The sequence below is a fragment of the Petaurus breviceps genome, unplaced genomic scaffold (assembly GCF_028583685.1).
Source record: "Petaurus breviceps papuanus isolate PSGF00001 unplaced genomic scaffold, PetGlider_PUasm1.0 37, whole genome shotgun sequence".
In the NCBI taxonomy this organism is placed as follows: Eukaryota; Metazoa; Chordata; class Mammalia; order Diprotodontia; family Petauridae; genus Petaurus; species Petaurus breviceps.
Genome location: NW_027186296.1, coordinates 5,439,605 through 5,456,641, shown reverse-complemented (window position 1 = coordinate 5,456,641; position 17,037 = coordinate 5,439,605). Strand labels below are relative to the sequence as shown.

Below are 17,037 nucleotides of genomic sequence, written 5' to 3'. Positions count from 1 at the left end.
GTCTTTCTGAAGTCACACTGGCTCTCAGGCAGATGACCATTCTCCAGGTGAAGGATCAGCCTATGAAGGAGGACTCTGGTGAGAATCTTGCTGGCAATGACTAAGAGAATGAGTACCTATTTCCCTTTCCTTGACAGAGGTGGACAACAGAGGCATCCTTGAACTCTTTAGAGATGACCTCCTCTTGTTATATAATCCAGAAAATTTCTGTCAGCTTTTCTATGAGCACTAGATCCCTTGCTTTGTAAATCTCAGCCAGAATAGTATCAGTACCAGGAGTTTTACCACACAAGAGGAACCTAATGGCATTCAAAACCTTTTCTTCATTTGGAAGTTCAGCTAGAGAGGGACTGGCTTCAACCTGAGGCAGATGATAAATGGCTTCAGCACTGATTGATAATGGTCTGTTGAGAACACTATGGAGGTGTTCAATCTACCTTTCCAGGATCCTATCTTTATCAACTACTCAATGTTCAGGGCATCATAAAAGCACTTTGGATTTTTACTATTAGTGTAAAACTGAATTTCATCTGCCTTCTTACTGAGCCAAGAATCTTGCATCTCTCTGAGTTTCACATGCACTTTACTTTTGATGGAGCTACACACTGCTTTCTTAGTGACTGATGAACTATTCTGCTGGTAAATCCTGTGAAATTCTCATTTTTCATTTAGTAGCTTCTAAATTTCCCCATTATTTTTGTCACACCAGTCTTGATGTTTATAAGTGTTCTGGCTTAGATGAGTAAATACAGTGCTATATACCAAATCTCTGAAAGTTGCCCACCCCTTTTCTGCTCCACTGTTGCCAACCCTGTGTTGGCTCAGCTTTCCCTCCAAGTCAGCCACAAATTATTCCTGCACAGAGAAGTGCTCTAATCTATTGACATCAAGTCTTCTGTTAGTCATCTTGCTGTGGGGATGCCACTTTTGTTCAATTCAAATGTTTAGCTTGGAAAGGATAAGTCTATGATGGGTCCAACATTCTATACCACATATCACCTTCATCTCTCTCACATCCTGTCTGTCTCTTCTCCTTATGATGACATAATCTATTAAATGCCAACATTTGCTCTGAGGATTCATCCATGCAGTTTTATTATGTTTAGGTAAGGAAGACAGTGTTGGTGATGAGGTCATGAGATGCACAATAAGTTACTGTTGCTATTTCTGACTCCATTTTTCCCAAAGACTCCTTGCTATTTCTGATAGTCTCTGACTACTCTGGCATTAAAGTCATCTAGAATATTAAATTTGTCCTCTTTCGGTACATTGATGATGAGGGTCTTCAGGTCTTCATAAAATTTTTCTTTGACATCATCATGGTTTGTCATGGTGGGAATATACACACTGATGATAGCAGCATTATACTTTCCTGCAAGTGGCAATCACACTGTCATGAGTCTGTCATTTATTTCTTTTGGTAGGCATAGAAGCTTGCTGACTAGATTAGCTTTGATTGCAAAACATACTCCGGCTTCATGGAGCTCCACATTACTGTGGTCACTCCAGAAAAATGTGTAACCAGCTCTGACTTCAGTAATCTGACCTTCACTTACCAGCCTTGTTTCACTCAGAGCTGCTATTTGGATGTGATATCTTCTGAGTTCTCTCACAACAAGAGCTGTTTTAACTAGATTTCATGATGTCCATAAGTGTGTGCACATTCCATGTACCAATGGTGAGTGGAATCATCTTCACATAAGTTTTCGTACATTTTTTTGGTGTGTTTTGATTGCAAGGTAGGATTCCCACTTGCCATGCAAGCAGGCCAGGGTTGGGTGAAACAGCAAATTTTTATGGTGCCCTTTCTAGCCCCTGCCTCACACCAAGAGGTAAGCAGTTCAGTTCTTAAAAAGACTGCTTAGACACCCAGGGGGCTGCTGAATCCCATAGCTACTTCAGTTCAGTGAGATGACCCTATGCCCTAGGTCACCTATATGAAGAGTCTTTACTATAGCTCCCAGCGTATTTGCATCTGCTACTTCATCATTGCCTGTCATCACAGGACTTTGAAGTATGTAAAAACAGTAAAATGGTATGAGTGATATATTTTGACACACAGATAAATTGGACCTAAGTGAGGCAGAGTTGTGAGAAGTTGTCGGCCTTATTCTCTCTTCCAGAGTCATTGAAGTCCAGTGACAAGACAAAAAGTCAAGATTACCACCAATGGTTTGGGATGCAATGGATGACCTTGGTGTCTTCAATGTCTAACCAAGCTCTAAACATTCCATAGCCCCTGATTCAGTCACCTTCATGGACATTGGAACAAATTGTTCTCATCTACTTATTCCACTGGAGGAAGCCTTCACATGCTCCCTAACACATACCTCCCTAACTCACAATGGGTTTGAGACCCCTTGGTTACCCTCAACTTGGTTTAACCTATTTTCCTAAACAGTTTGCTTGGGTGTGGCTACTGCAAAGGCTACAACTTCTTGAAGCCACAGGTGAAAGTTGGATGATTCTGGTAGATACCAAAGGTGGAAAGCAATCCTGAAAAGGGTTTTGCAGTCCTCACACCAGAGGTGCTAGCCTTCCCCGAACACCCCTCCCCATTTCTACAAATGAATATGAATATCAATTATCCAATGGCCTTTATTTCATCCTACATATAAAATTCATAAGATACAAAGGATTAAAAGGAGCCCATGAACAAATACAGAAACATAAAGTACTTAATCCAATAAACTCCTCTCCCAACCTCCCAAAGATTGTAAAGATACTTTAGGTTAGATAAATACTTTTCATTCACCTCAGACTAGTATAATCTGGAAGTCTTACGTAAAGACAGTGATGGTTATCAGAAAGCTACAACATCTGCTAAAGGACAGACAGTGAGATTACTATCACGTCCATTAACTAGAATTCTTGACTTTTAAGCGGATGGTGTGACTGAGAAATTTAAAGACCATGCGGAGCTTAATTTTAGGTGTGCACTGACAACAATCTACTAATCTATTACTTTAACCAGTGACAAGCTAGAAGTGCCCGTCAGAGGCAGGTAGCAGTACTAGCCAACTATGAGTTCAATAGACATTAAGAAGAATGTAAAATGTAGATGATCTGTCTTAATGGCCATGTGACACAAAAGCTATGAGGGGATCAAAAATACGGGCTACAGTCAAATGGAGGTGGAGCTGGGAGTCTGGAACTTCTACCAGAGAAGATGCCAGAAGTATATAAGAACCTTGTTTCCTGGAACTAATTTATCCTTGGATGACTTGAGAGTGAAAGCAAATGGTTAATAAAGGATTCTGAGAACTGATACAAGAAGCAAAGAAGTGAATCAAATGACCCAAACTCCATTCCCTAGAAGGAGACTTAATGTTAATACCACAGATGGTGTTGAAGTGCTCCAAACTCATCCTGCAAATGTGGAGATTATAAATACCAGGAAGGTTTTAGAACTTGTGTTCACTGACTTCATCTCTGGAAGAAGATACTAAAAACATAAGTCATATCTTATAGGTGACTGGTCATTTCACTAGATAGGCACAAGAATACATAAGCCATACATACCAGAAAGCTTCCACAGTTCTTAAAGTGTTGTGAAAGAGAAATATTTCTCTGAAAATGGGTTCCTTGCTGAATATTCATTCTGACCACAGGAGAAACTTTGTGATCAAATTACTCAGGGAAATGGTGATTTTGTAATTTATCAAAATGTCTAGAACTCTATATTACTGTCTCCAAGGATAAGAACATTGAAATCTGAATAGAAATCTCAGTTGAATTGACACATGACATTTCTAGTACATGCATATGATTAGGAATGATACCACAGCTTTAAACTATACTGGCAGATCTTTGAGAAATTCCTATGCCTATTTATTGCATGCTTTGGAAGCTCAGAAGACTGAAAGAATATAGATACAAATAATATATCTCTGGCTGGAAGAAGCTTATAAACTGGCCATGACTACAGCTCAGAAAAACTCTGAAAGAAATAATATTCCTGTACTTAGCATTTCTAATCCTTAAGTTTAAGAATGTGTGTATGTTTGAAGGCTCTTTGCACGAGAGAAAGGAGCTCAATTTAAACACTGTTTATGACTTAGAAATCTAGAATTACCAGGGATCTTAAACTGTTCTGCCAATCAACATAAGAATTCCTTCTTAAACATTTCAAGTGACGGGAAATTTTCTATCATTACTACCAAGTTGTCAGAAGAACATGGGTGGCACTGGTGGAATCAATTACTCTAAAGACTTCTGAGAAGGTGATGCCTTCATCCAGAGGTCATACATGGACTTCAAATGGTAATGGTCATTTGTGCCCCCTTCATCTTGTTGAAAACTCTGCTCTTAACTTTGTCAGTGACATGACTGACATCCAACACAACCAGGACAGCAGCCCTTTGCCCAAAGTAGATGAAGAATTTTCTGCTCTCTTACCTGTTATTATCAACATAACGGATTAACATAGGATAGAATGCATAGAGATCCCTGCAGAGGACAGCAAACTCATCCAGAATGAGGAGTTCAGCTTCTTGGGTATCACCTTTGCTGTCCGCTTTAAGTTGTTCCTCTTCCAATACAATCTTCACTGCCTTCTTCTTTAGCTTTTCCAGAGTTGGGATGAAGTGACTTTTAAGCAGGTCAGCTCTGGCTTTGCTTATGATAGGCTGGGCATATACTGAATTTGGAAACACAAAGCTCACTTCAATATATTATCACCGCAATTATACTGAATATAATAACCACACAATAATATTCTTTCTTTTAGCCTTCTGTACCTCTGTTTCATATGCTGGTATACAGTGTACCAGTATATGAGAAATGTTCTACTTTTATATCTCTGGCACTTCAGGCCTCAGTGGTTTTTCTCTTCTCTGAATTACTATATTTACTATATGAATAAATGAATACTTACATACTGTTGGGAACTGTTGGCTAATGATTTATCTACTCTGTCACATCTTTTCAATCATCCTGTAAGCTCCTTAAGGGCAGGGGACCTCGTATTAAACTTCTGTATCCCTCACTTTTTAGTTGTTTGCTACAAAAGTTATCCTTAAAAAACACACATCTCTGGGAACTTTAGAGATAAGTACAGAGTGGAAGAAGTTGTTCAAGAGATATCTGGGAGATGGCAGATAAACTAGAATGGGAGAAATGGCTGCGATGGATAGGGAGCAGGATAGTGTAGCAGAAAATGATTGCATTATGAGTGTTCGAGGCATAGTATAAAAAATCAGGATTGATTTAATTTTTTAGGTTATTTCAAAGATAATCAATCCAATACTCTCTCCCCATCTCTGTAATGGAAGATATAACACTAATTCAAATTCACTATAAATATTGGAAGTAGACTAGGGAAAAAACTCAAGCCATCAACAACTGATTCTTCACTTTAAAGTCTCGACTTTAGAGTAGACTTAGATTCAGACCATTTAAAAAGAAACATACTTTATCTCAAAAGCATAATTCTCTCTTTTCCCATTTCTGTCATTCATCCAAAAGGCATTCTCAGAAAAAGAAGGTTAAAGGAATTGGCTAATGAAATGTGTCAAAGGATGAATCTCTTCCTAGGGATGTGACTGACTCATTTCAAATGCTTCTTATCATAGGAAAAAAAAATCAGATCAATTTTGGGTTTATGATCGGAATAATTATGCCTAATATGGTGATTTTATGTTATAACTTTAATGGACTTCATTTACTTACTTTTCCTAAGTGACTAAAATTGCCTATATATTTGGTGATATTCATATCTATGCCCTTCATGTTATATTATTTGACCTTTGTACACTTGCAGTAATTTTTCTTAGAAGTAAAAATGACTAGCTCTATTTAGAGTCAACTGCTTTTATAGCAGCACTTTATCCAACTGTCTCATAGTAGATATCACTTTAGTTTGGGTAGGCAAAAAAGAAGTGTTCATTTTATTAATTTGAGGTCTATAGTACATAGTGCAATGGGTGAGCTAGGTAGAACTACCACAGTATGGCTCCACTAAATAATAGTGTTGACCTCACAGTAGACATGCTATCTATAGTCTTGATAATTTTTCAGAATCTAGATCTGTACTAAGTACAATCTACTTCTACAGTCTCTACTGAATACAATATACAAACTCTCCACATGGCCTGATTTTTAAGATACTTCCAGATAAGCCAGTTAGCAATCTGATATTTATAAAAGACCCACTGTTTTTGAAGTAATTCTACCAAGTGCTATAGAAGGGTATAAAAGAAACAGAAGCCACAGCCAACAGAATCGTGGAGCTCAAATAACCATACACACACATATACATAATGCAGAATCCAATGCTAAGTAAGAAATGATAAGCAAGTGTTAAATAGGGAAAACAGAGTGATCAGAATTAAGGTTAATCCAGGTTAACCTACAAGGGTAACTTTAGCATGAAATTCTGGAGTGAGAGTGGAACATGACTATTATTGGGGGAATACAGCCAAAGGAATAATGTGTGGGATCTATAGAAGCTGCAGGTGAGTAGATTCATAGTGTCATGAAACTTTAGGCTACAAAGGACCTCAGAAATCATCTGCATCCATTGACAAGTGACCATTCAGCCTTCCAATGAAAGGAAACTTAGTGGCTAAAATGGTAGTAATCCAATTTTTGTACATGTAATAATTAGGAAGTTTCTTTTTTTCTTATGTTAAGCTCTTTAACTTTCACTCACTGGTTTTAGATTCCCTCTGGAATAACTCAGAATAAATCTAATTGCTTTCATGTGATTGGCCTTAAAATATTTGCAGAAGTATTATGCCTGCCCTAATTCTTCTGTTATTCAGCCTACACATCTCTACATTTTTAAATTAGTTGTCATGTTACATGCTATATGGACCCTTTACCAACTTCATCCTGTCTTCTCCTGAAAGAGGTATATTCCATCATTGTGCCTCTTAAAATATGGTGTCTAGAAATGAACACAATATTCCAAATGTGGCCCAGTCAGAAAAGAGCAAAATACAACTCTTATTTCCCTTGTTTTAGATTTTACACTTGTATTAATATAGCCCAAGACTGCACTAGGGTTTTTTTTTTTAAGCAGCTAGGTCACACTCATGTTAAGCTTAGAGTCAAATAAAATTCTTTTTTTATATTAACTACTATTAAATGAATTCTACCCCATTCTAAGATTGTACAGATTTCTTTAAGTGCAGGAAATGGCATTTATAAATACCAAATTAATCCAATTAGTTGAGGCTATTGTTAATCCTGTCAAGAATTTGGGAATCAATTCTGTTATCTAACATGTTAGCTATCTTTACTAGATTTGTGTTATCTATAGATTTAACAGATATGCCATCTTTGTCTTCAAGTCATTACAAAAAATGTGGAACAGGAAAAGATCAAGGACAGAGACCAGTATCAGGCCAGTAGAGAAACTTGACAAATACACTTTTCAGTTACAGTTATTTAACTATCTAGCTAAAACTAAAACTAACTGTACTGAGCTAAGGATAAAAATGAACAAAGGATAAAATGAAATACTTTCAAACACCTTTATAAAATCTAAAATGACTATGCTTGCAGTATTTCATTCATCTTTCATGTTTGGCATGCCATTCTTGGTGAACCTGGTGGCTCTTAGAGAACAATATTTTTCTTTTTACTATTTAATATACAGGAAAAATAAAATCTAGAGATGGAAAGAAGTTTTTCTATACTTTTCAGGGTGTTAGCAGGAGAGAGAGAAACAGAGCCCAGGCATCCCAAACCCCAGGTTGTCTTAGTTACCTGCAATGCGCTTCATCCAGGAGGCTTCATCAATGCCTAGGTTGTTGTTGATGATTTTCAGGATATTTCCAAGAATGATGCTGAGGTGTTGAGAAGTAATGAGAGTACAGCAGGGTCCTGCACTGGGGTGTAGATTCTCAGGCCCTCGTTCCCACCAGTATGATAGGTAATTACAGAGCATGGGCAAGATCACTTCAATGACATGGGGCATCTCTGTATATCTGGCTCCTGACTCAGCCAGATCGTTGATTTCCTTCATCAGTCCCTCCAGCTGGGGAATGTCTGGGCACATCTGTTCTACTGTATCAGGCATCCCTAAAACTTACCAAGAAAGTACAGGAAGAGTAAAGGAACAGGATTTAGGAAAGATGCTTGGCTGGGAATATCTTTCTCATTACCTGACCACGCCTTTTCTAACTAAACATCAATGCCTCCAAAGAGCAGTATAGTAGAAAAAACACTATATCTGGAGTCAGAAGACCTATACAAGTCTTAATTCTGCCACTCACTAGTTGTGTGACTTTGGGTAAATATTAACCTTTCTGATTTAGTTTCACAAATGTAAAAGTGAGGGTTGTGAGTAGGAGCTGAATGATAGAATCACTGAAGCCATTTCTATCTCTAGGATGCTTCATGTAATTTCTGCCTTCCCATTCCCTTTATTAACATTATAGCTTTAAATCCAAATGAAAATTAAAAGTAAAAAATTATAGAAATCTGGCTTTTGTTCTATTAGGCATTATCTTCTTACATTTCATTTCATTTTATTTTATTTTTTAAGCAATCGGGGTTAAGTAACTTGCTCAAGGTTACATGGCCAGTTATTTCTGGGTGTGGTGCTGAGTGTCTGAGCCCGGGATTTGATCTCCAGGTCATCCCAACACTGGAGCCGGTGATCTTACTCGCTGAGCCACCTGGCCGCCCCCTACATTTCATTTTAAAATCAGATAGATTAAATGTATTATTTAAGGAGCTAAAACTCTGAGGATGAGGAAGAAATGTTTCTGTGGTAACTACACTACAGTCATCTTTCATATTAACCTGGACTCTTGTTTTTCTCATTTTTCCATCTTATCACTCATCAGCACCCTCACTTCAAGGAAGATAGGAGAAAAAGGGGAAAAGTAAAGACAACAGTTTTAGTTCGCCAGTTGTCATGGATCTGGTATCAAAACCACTATAATTTTGAAGGTCCCTTCTAGCTTTAAATCTGATGAACCCATTTTTCCATTAGTGTTATTGACACCTCTTTTGTCTGTCAGTTTTACTTTGTACTACTACTGAAATCAATAAATGAAATGAATGTATAAGCAAACTAGGAGTTTGTATATTCTGCTATTATCTATGGGTAGGGCTAACCTATGTTAAGATTTTCCTTCAATATTTCACTATCTAAAGAATATTATTTATGAAAGAAAGATTCCCTTTTTTTTGCTAAGCACTGAACAATGAGAAATGGAAAGTAGATGACATTTCCTTGAGACACAAGATCAAGATATTAGGACAAGAGACTGAGGGAGGCTGTGAAATCTCTTTTCCTGGAAATATTTAAGGGTAGATCCACATTAGACTATAATAGATTAGGACTGCTCTCAATGGAACACAGGGCTAAGAACCAGATAGATTTTGAAATCCCTTTCAGTCAGAGAATGCTATTATCCTTCCTTAAGAACCCAGGTAAGCCAAGACAGGAGACATCCTGAGAGAAGATATGAGCTTCTAGATTTTGTTGATTATACAGAATTATGTCTATTTTGTAGGCACAGACATTTCTCCAAGTCACTCTTGGTAGGATATGTAAAGAAGAGGAGCTTTATGTCCTGAGAATACTGTCAGGGAGATTGCTGATAACTGTATTAGTACTCTAGGATGGCCCTTAGGTGGATAAATTTAGCATATTGGCCAAAGAAAAAACAATGATTTAACTTCTCATATTTAATTTTGGTTGCCTGAGGCAGTAAATGAGGGGCATTTGTTATAATGTTAAATCTAAGGTAATGTGCATCTGAGAAAAGACAGAAATGTTGCCCATAATCACCCAGATGGAACAATGATTTATAAAAACCTGAAAATAGTGTTTCTAATAGATGTCACCATATCAGGCATTCATTACCTTCAAGCTATGTGTAATGAAAAGCTTTCAAAATATAGAGACCTAGTAGAAGAAATCATAATTATGTGGGAACAAGATTAGGTATATATTTTCCCTGCCATCCAATTTGCCCACAGGATAGTTGTTGGTTCCAGGACCATTTCTATATGGATTCCAAACAAGACTGTAATAAAGAGATAATAATATATAGTATTCCCTTTGGGCTAAACATTCAACTTAAATTGATAGATTGGATTCCTGAGATGACTAATCCGGATCATACCCTTGCTCACCTACAAATACACCACTTCCATGTTCATGAGCTTTGAAATTCCATTCAATCTGACAACAATTTGTTGTCATTTAGTCTCTCCGTCTGGTCTGCAATCCCAAACCCTGTTTTTGGTCTTCACTGTAAATTTCAATTCCTTATTTTCTCACTTCTTGCCCAGACTGTCATGCTCCTCCTTTCCTCATTTTGACTCCTTGGTGAACCAGTTAAATATTACATTGTCCTTTTCTCTCAAGTCCTTTGTTCCTTTATCCTATTGCCAATTTTGCCTTGCCAATTCCCAGTCTTTGATTATTCCCAACATCTGTTGCCTTTGCCCCTATTTACCTGCTGTTGAATGAAGCTGGTGAAAATCATGAAACTATACTGATTGGGTCCATTACAAATTTATGTTAAATAATCTTAATTTGGCCCTCACTGTGGCAAAATAATCTTTTTATACCTTCCTAATTGGATCATTATTCTACTTGTCACAGTAGCTTTTCCAAGCCTTTTCATCCCTCCACAAAATTCTCATGGCTCTCTCTCTTTCCACCCTCTCAGTTTAGAAACCTGTCTCATATTTCACTGAATTTTTTCTGTTGTTTGCTCATTTTTCCAGTCTATTTCTTGACTTTTAATTCTCTGTTAAAGTGGAGCTCTGCTTCGAGGGTGGGGGGCACACTGTCCCAACCTTTGAGTTTTTTGTTCATTTTTGCTGTATTTTGTACAGCTGTTCAGAGTTAGTTCTGGGAGTCTGTAAGCTTTCAGTTCTTCCAAAGTGGTATGATCTAAAGAGAGGTGTATTTACTACTCTCCTAGTCTGTCCTCTGGTCTTTGAGTGACAACAAGAACTCTTTTCCCCCCTGGAACTGTGACCAGGTCCCTGCTTCTCTGAAGCCTCAAACTCGGATGTGCTAGTACTTCTCCTCTTTCTGGGACTGATCCAGCGCTGGAACTCCCGTCTGTGTATGGATAATGCAGAAGAGCCCTGCACCTAGCGCCAGCAAAGGGATCCCTGCAATCTCCTTCGGACCAGTTGTCTGATGCGGGCTGAGAGCTCTGGAAGCAGTCATTGCTGCTGTTGATTCAGTTGCCCCGCAAAGCCTGCTGATGGTTTCCTGCAGCATGGTCTATACTGGCACAGCCTACACTGGACTGAGCTCCACTCTGACCCCTGTGTAATAGACCTTTCCTGATGACCTTCTAAGTTTTCTTGGGCTAGAAAATGGTTTACCAAATATTCTTGTAGGTTCTGCCACTCCAGAATTTGTTTTGAGGTGTTCTTTGAAGTTGTCCAGAGGGGAATTTGGGAGAGCTCGGGTGAGTCTCTACCTTTTCTCCAACATCTTGGCTCTGCACCCCTCCCCCCTTTATAGTTCCAAAGACCTTTTCTTAATTCTCTTTTTTCTGAACTTCCACAGTTTTTCACCCCATCCATCACCTTCTTCTCCTGGATACTCTCTAGTCTGTAGGTTTCCTACAACCTATTCTCTTGTGGTTCTCCTCCGACCTGTCCAAGTCCTCTTCAGACTCCTTTTCTGGATCTTCACTGATTTTATGCCCATTAAGGGTGAGTGTCTTCCAGGGATCTATCCTGGATCTCTGATATTCTTTCTATATACTATGTATCTTTTTTTTCCCATCAGCTCACTTTAATTCAATGATCATTTCCACACAGATGACTGACAGATCTACTTGTCCAGCTTTAATCTCTTCTCTAACCTCTCATGTCCCTTAAACCTAACATGTCCCAAACTGAAGTAGCTAAACCAAACTCTCTTCGAAAGCTCCTTATTATGACCATCCTCATCCAGGATACCAGCCACTCAGGCTCACAACCACTTTTCATTCCTGGTCCTTTTTCTCTCTCATCTTTCTCCACCCCACCGCCCACTCCTCCGATGTCCATTCTGTTGTCAAGTCTTGTCAGTTTTACTTAAGTAACATCTCTCTCTTTCTCTTTTTTTAAATAAGCAATTGGGGTTAAGTAACTTGCTCAAGGTTACACGGCAGGTGTTTCTGGGTGGGTGCTAAGTGTCTGAGCCTGGATTTGATCCCAGGTCATCCTGACTCTGGGGCCAGTGCTCTTACTTGCTGTGCTACCTAGCCGCCCCAAGTAACATCTCTCTTATACTCCCCTTTCTCTCCTCTGACACTGCTACTACCCAGGGGCAGGTCTTCATTGCTTTATAACTCGACTACTGCAACAGCCTGGTTGGTCTCCCTGTCTCAAATCTTTTCCCATTCTAGTCCCTCCTATATCCAAAATCAAAGTGATCTTTCAAAGGAACATATCTAATCATTTTTATCTCTTCCCACACCCTCCAGCCCTCCCTGCTCCCCTTCCCCCCCTCAATTCAATAAACTCTAACTGCTTCTTACTACATTGAGGATCAAATTTTAACAATACTATGTTTGGCTTTTAAAGCTCTTGATTATCTGTCCCCCTTCTATCTTTCCAGTTTCTTATACCTTACACCCTCCTCTCCCAAATATTTTACAACCTAGTGACTCTGGCTTCCTTGCTGATTCTCACACAACATGATCCATCCCTATGCATTTTCACTGGTTGTCTCCTATGCCTGGAATGTTCTTCCTCTTCATCTCTGTCTCTTAACTTTCTTCAAGCTCCAGCTAAAAACCAATCTATGAAAAGCATTCCCCAATTTCTCTTAGTGCTAGCATCTTACCTCTATTGATTATCTCCACTTAATTTTATGCATATCTTATCTGTAGATTTTAATGTAATGTTTCACTATATTGGGAGCACCTTGAGGGCAGGGAATGTCTTCTGCTTTTGTTTCCTAAGCACTTAACATATAGGAAGTGTTTAATAAATCTTATAACTATTATCTACCCATTAAATCCAGTAATTTCCTCATGTGCACTGGGGGACTCAATTGATCAGGAGTTCCCTCATCAAACTTCCTCCACAGTAAATTATTAGGTACAAGGTCTACTTAAGGTAATTGCACTGGAAGCATAAAAAAAATCTATGCTTGACCCTTGACTGGAAAAAACAACACATTTGTGATTTTGAAATAAGCCCTAAGAATGAAGTCTGCTGTCCTCTCTAACTGGAAAACAGCCTTGCCTGGATCCTATTTGAACCAAACAAAAATATCATCAGCAGAGAGTCTTTAGTGCACACTCTCTTTTCATTTAGAATTAGAATACTAGATTTTGATTCCTCTTGGGTATCTATTGCTATGGAGGAAGATATTCTCAAGAAAAATCACCTTTTTAATCTATGTAGAAGATATAAATATACGAAATAACTGGCCGTGTAACCTTGAGCAAGTTAACCCCGATTGCCTAAAAAAAAAAGATATAAATATGACTTGGAGACTGCTGGTTGTATCACAAATGGCATATGTATGTGCATACATCAAGATACACATAGTAAACAATTTTCTAGCATGATCAGGAAGTGGGGCTGTTTTGGTTAACCAAATGATCTGGTAAATAGAATTACCATGTATAGTTCACTGAAATGATAAATTTTCAGTAAATTAAGTTATGGTATACACATGTCTAAAATTCCATTGAATATAAGCTTTTTGTGATGATTTGGAAGATACTTTAGGATATTATAGTACTATAGTATCACCCTTATGAACATTAAAATTAGCACTATTCTGACAGCATGAAATTGTCAATTAGCAGAGATTTGCAGGGGAAAGAGTATGGATAAAACACTCTCTTAATGTATTTCTGATACATAGACTCAAATATGAATGATGCTTACCCCTTAGCCCTGAGACTGCTCAGCTTATATGACACAAAGTTTTCATACATCTTTCCTAGATTCATGTGGGGGACAAAAAACTATCAGCAAGGTTGATCGATAAATATTTATAGATATTCTATTTATATAGCACAGTGTTTTTTACTTCTTAAGTGTCCAATATACATCTGATTGTTTTAATGCTGTAAATTTAGGCCCATCCAGAAATGGTAAGCAATTTTTCTAGCACCACAGAGGATGCTACTAGTAGAACAGAAGTTTTATTATCTTCTCCTTCCCTTTACTCCCCCCTCATCTCCTGACCTCAAGTTCAATGATAGCATGGTACAGTGCAGAAAGAGCACTGGCTCTGAATTCAGAGGACCCAAGTTCAAATCCAGCTTCTGATGCTTACTATCTTTGTCAACTTGAACAAATCATATAACTCTCATGGCTTTTCTTATATATAAAATAAGAGCCTGATGAGAGGAATGCAGGAGTTCTTTCCAGTTCCACATTCTCATAAGATAGGCCACTACTGGAAATCTTTTCCCTCTTGATAAATGTTTCCTTGTTGGATCAATGTAATAGAAGAAAGATAGTATATTTACTGAGTTAAAGAGGTGGGAAGGCAATGTAAATGGGAAATGCGGGAATGTGTAATATTCTTTCCCATACACCTGTGTAATTACCGTGAACAACAGTACAAATTCAATCATTCAAAAAATTTCTTTCTCCTTAGAAAGAGTCCTTCTAGGATACTGGGAAAAGAGGCAAACTAATTTCTTCACCTCATCTGAAGCATAAGAAGTACACTGCCATGTTTATGCTTCAGGTACTTGTGAACTTGGGAGTAGCCATTTTATTTTCAATTTCTTGCCAGTGCCTTCACCATGTCCTCATATTACCTGATGTCTCGCTGAACTATGGTTTGCATGTACTTGACTTGTGCTGCCCTGGTTTAGCTGCAGGGGTGGTCAGAGAAAAACATATCTGGAGATTTATTTATGTTGCTATCCAAAGGAAAAAGAAAGAGGGGTAATTCCCCTAAGTTTAAGAGTTGCAATACATTCATTAATGGCTAATGCCTCCTCTCCTATATTTAGTCACACTTTTCTCCTCTTCATTCTAAGACAGGGACATAAATTCTTATTGTATTGTTTAAAGTATACTAGTGATCCTTTCTCCTGGCTATGATCTTTTTTATCTGGAATAATTAGAATAAAATACAAACAAATGATCTTCATAGCTCAGAGAAAAGTTGTCATGGGCTAATATTCTGGAACTTTTGCATAAAAAGCTGTGATACTTGGTACCACGACCATTTTCCACAATGCTTGTCTATACACAATGCCTGGCTCAGGGCATCTTGTCTATCTGCTCTTATCAATGACAGGAAATAAAATAAGAGGAACTCAGCACAGTCTCCTCCTTACAAATTATTTTGCAAACTGTATATTGAGAAAATTTTGCACTATCAGACACTTCACCCCTTTAGCATCTCAGAGCATTTTGCAAATCACAGGCTCACAAAAACTTCACTTAACATAACATAACATAACATTATTTTAGAAAATATTTTTATATTACCCAATAACTTTAGAAAATATGTTTAATTTGGGTTTATATTGTTTTCATTATGTTAGTCTTTTAAAAAAGGAAAATAAATTATCCAAAATTTTGGTTAAGTTAATGGCTTAGTAAAAAAGAAAGGAATACTTGTTTCAGACTTTACCAGATTAGTATATTTTTTCAAGTCTTTACTTGAGAAATTATCTACTCCATTACTCTGCCTTCAGGGTGGCCAATACTGTTTTGGGGGTCAGAACCTATGATTTAATTGTTAGAGGGAACCCCTAAATCAGGAAACTGTACTCAGAATGTAACAGTTGTCTGGGGACACCAAGATGTTGACTGATTCACCCAGGGTCACCCATCTAGTATGTGTCAGAAGTGGGACTTCACTCTGGGTGTTCTGTACTCCAAGGCCAGCAACTCTCTATCCATTACCAAGACCAAATTATGCCTAGTTGCCTCTCATACTCATATCACCCTAGAAATAAAAAAAGGTCATTCCTTGAAAAACAAGCAATACAAAAAACCTTTTTAGGAGGCTTCCTTTAAACTGCCTTAGTTGCTGAATCCAAGGTCTCCTAATCCTTACTTTTAGTAAATTCCCCTTCATGTATAATCATAATCCCACCTGCTTTATTAAAAAAAATTCTATGGATATAAGGAACATCCAGTTACTATGTTCTATGATGTATTATGATGGTCCTTTATGGATTTGAAGAACATATATGAAATGTTAATGTGTTACTTGTAATTCTCAGGAGAAGGAGGCTTCAAAATATTCCTATGTCCTAAGCAGGAATGAAAAAAGAGGTCTAAAGCGTTGAAGTGGTAATAGAAGCAGAATTTTAGAGTTGAAGGAAATATTAGAGATCATCTTCTAAGTCCATTTTTCGCAGATAAGCCAAAACATATGTTCACAGCAGTTAAATGACATGTCTAACCAAGGTCACACAGCTAATCAATAGCAGAAAAAGTATTAGAACTCAAGTCTTCTGACATATCTCCATGTTGCTGGGTTTTTTTTTTTCCTACTAGAACATGTGGTCCTTTAGATTTCCCAACCAGGTGGAAAGAGGAAATGATAAACAGACCTTAACCCTCATTCTCCAGTAAGCAGAATTCTATACCATTCTTGCTTACAGCTGATGAGTGTGCAGACTGACTGACCTCTATGATAGGACACTTACTAGACCTTTCCCTGGGGGTTTTGGTGTTGAAGACTGAGAGCGAGTTGTAGCAGTTGAGGGAGGGCTCCAAGAATGCCACTGGCATAGCAGCTGCCAGTGCAGCGAGACATTCTCCAAGTGCTGGACGTTGCCTAGAAACAAAAAAGTCAATTTAAAGTAAACTCATCTCTATGGGTTACTGAATGGGGTATTTCTCAGCCCTGGACTTTCTAAGACCAAATATATGCTACATCCCTCCCCTTCTTTTCAGAGACACATAGATCAATGATTTAATCCTTTCAGGAATTCCCACTGCCTGGTCCCATAACCTGGTACTTGCTCTTGCTTTCATGCTCCCCAGTTATGGATAAGTAGCTTTGTGCTATCATCATATGTCTGAGTTAGTCCTGCTGGCATCATAGTTGTAACTGATTCTATTTGTTTGCATAGAATGATGGTTAATTCATGTCTTTTTGCCATGGAGTGCTTT

The 17,037-nt window shown here is 38.0% G+C and overlaps 1 protein-coding gene across 1 annotated transcript in view; it reads right to left on the bottom strand.

The window, feature by feature from the left end:
• RYR3 (ryanodine receptor 3) overlaps nucleotides 1-17,037 on the bottom strand; it is a 777,114-nt gene that overhangs the window by 94,197 nt on the left and 665,880 nt on the right. Inside the window, exons 65-67 of the mRNA XM_069097663.1 lie at nucleotides 16,569-16,699; nucleotides 7,714-8,034; nucleotides 4,399-4,639 (exon numbers count right to left, since the gene is read on the bottom strand). Coding sequence (XP_068953764.1) covers nucleotides 4,399-4,639; nucleotides 7,714-8,034; nucleotides 16,569-16,699 — 693 coding nt within the window. The remainder of the gene's footprint in view (nucleotides 1-4,398; nucleotides 4,640-7,713; nucleotides 8,035-16,568; nucleotides 16,700-17,037) is intronic.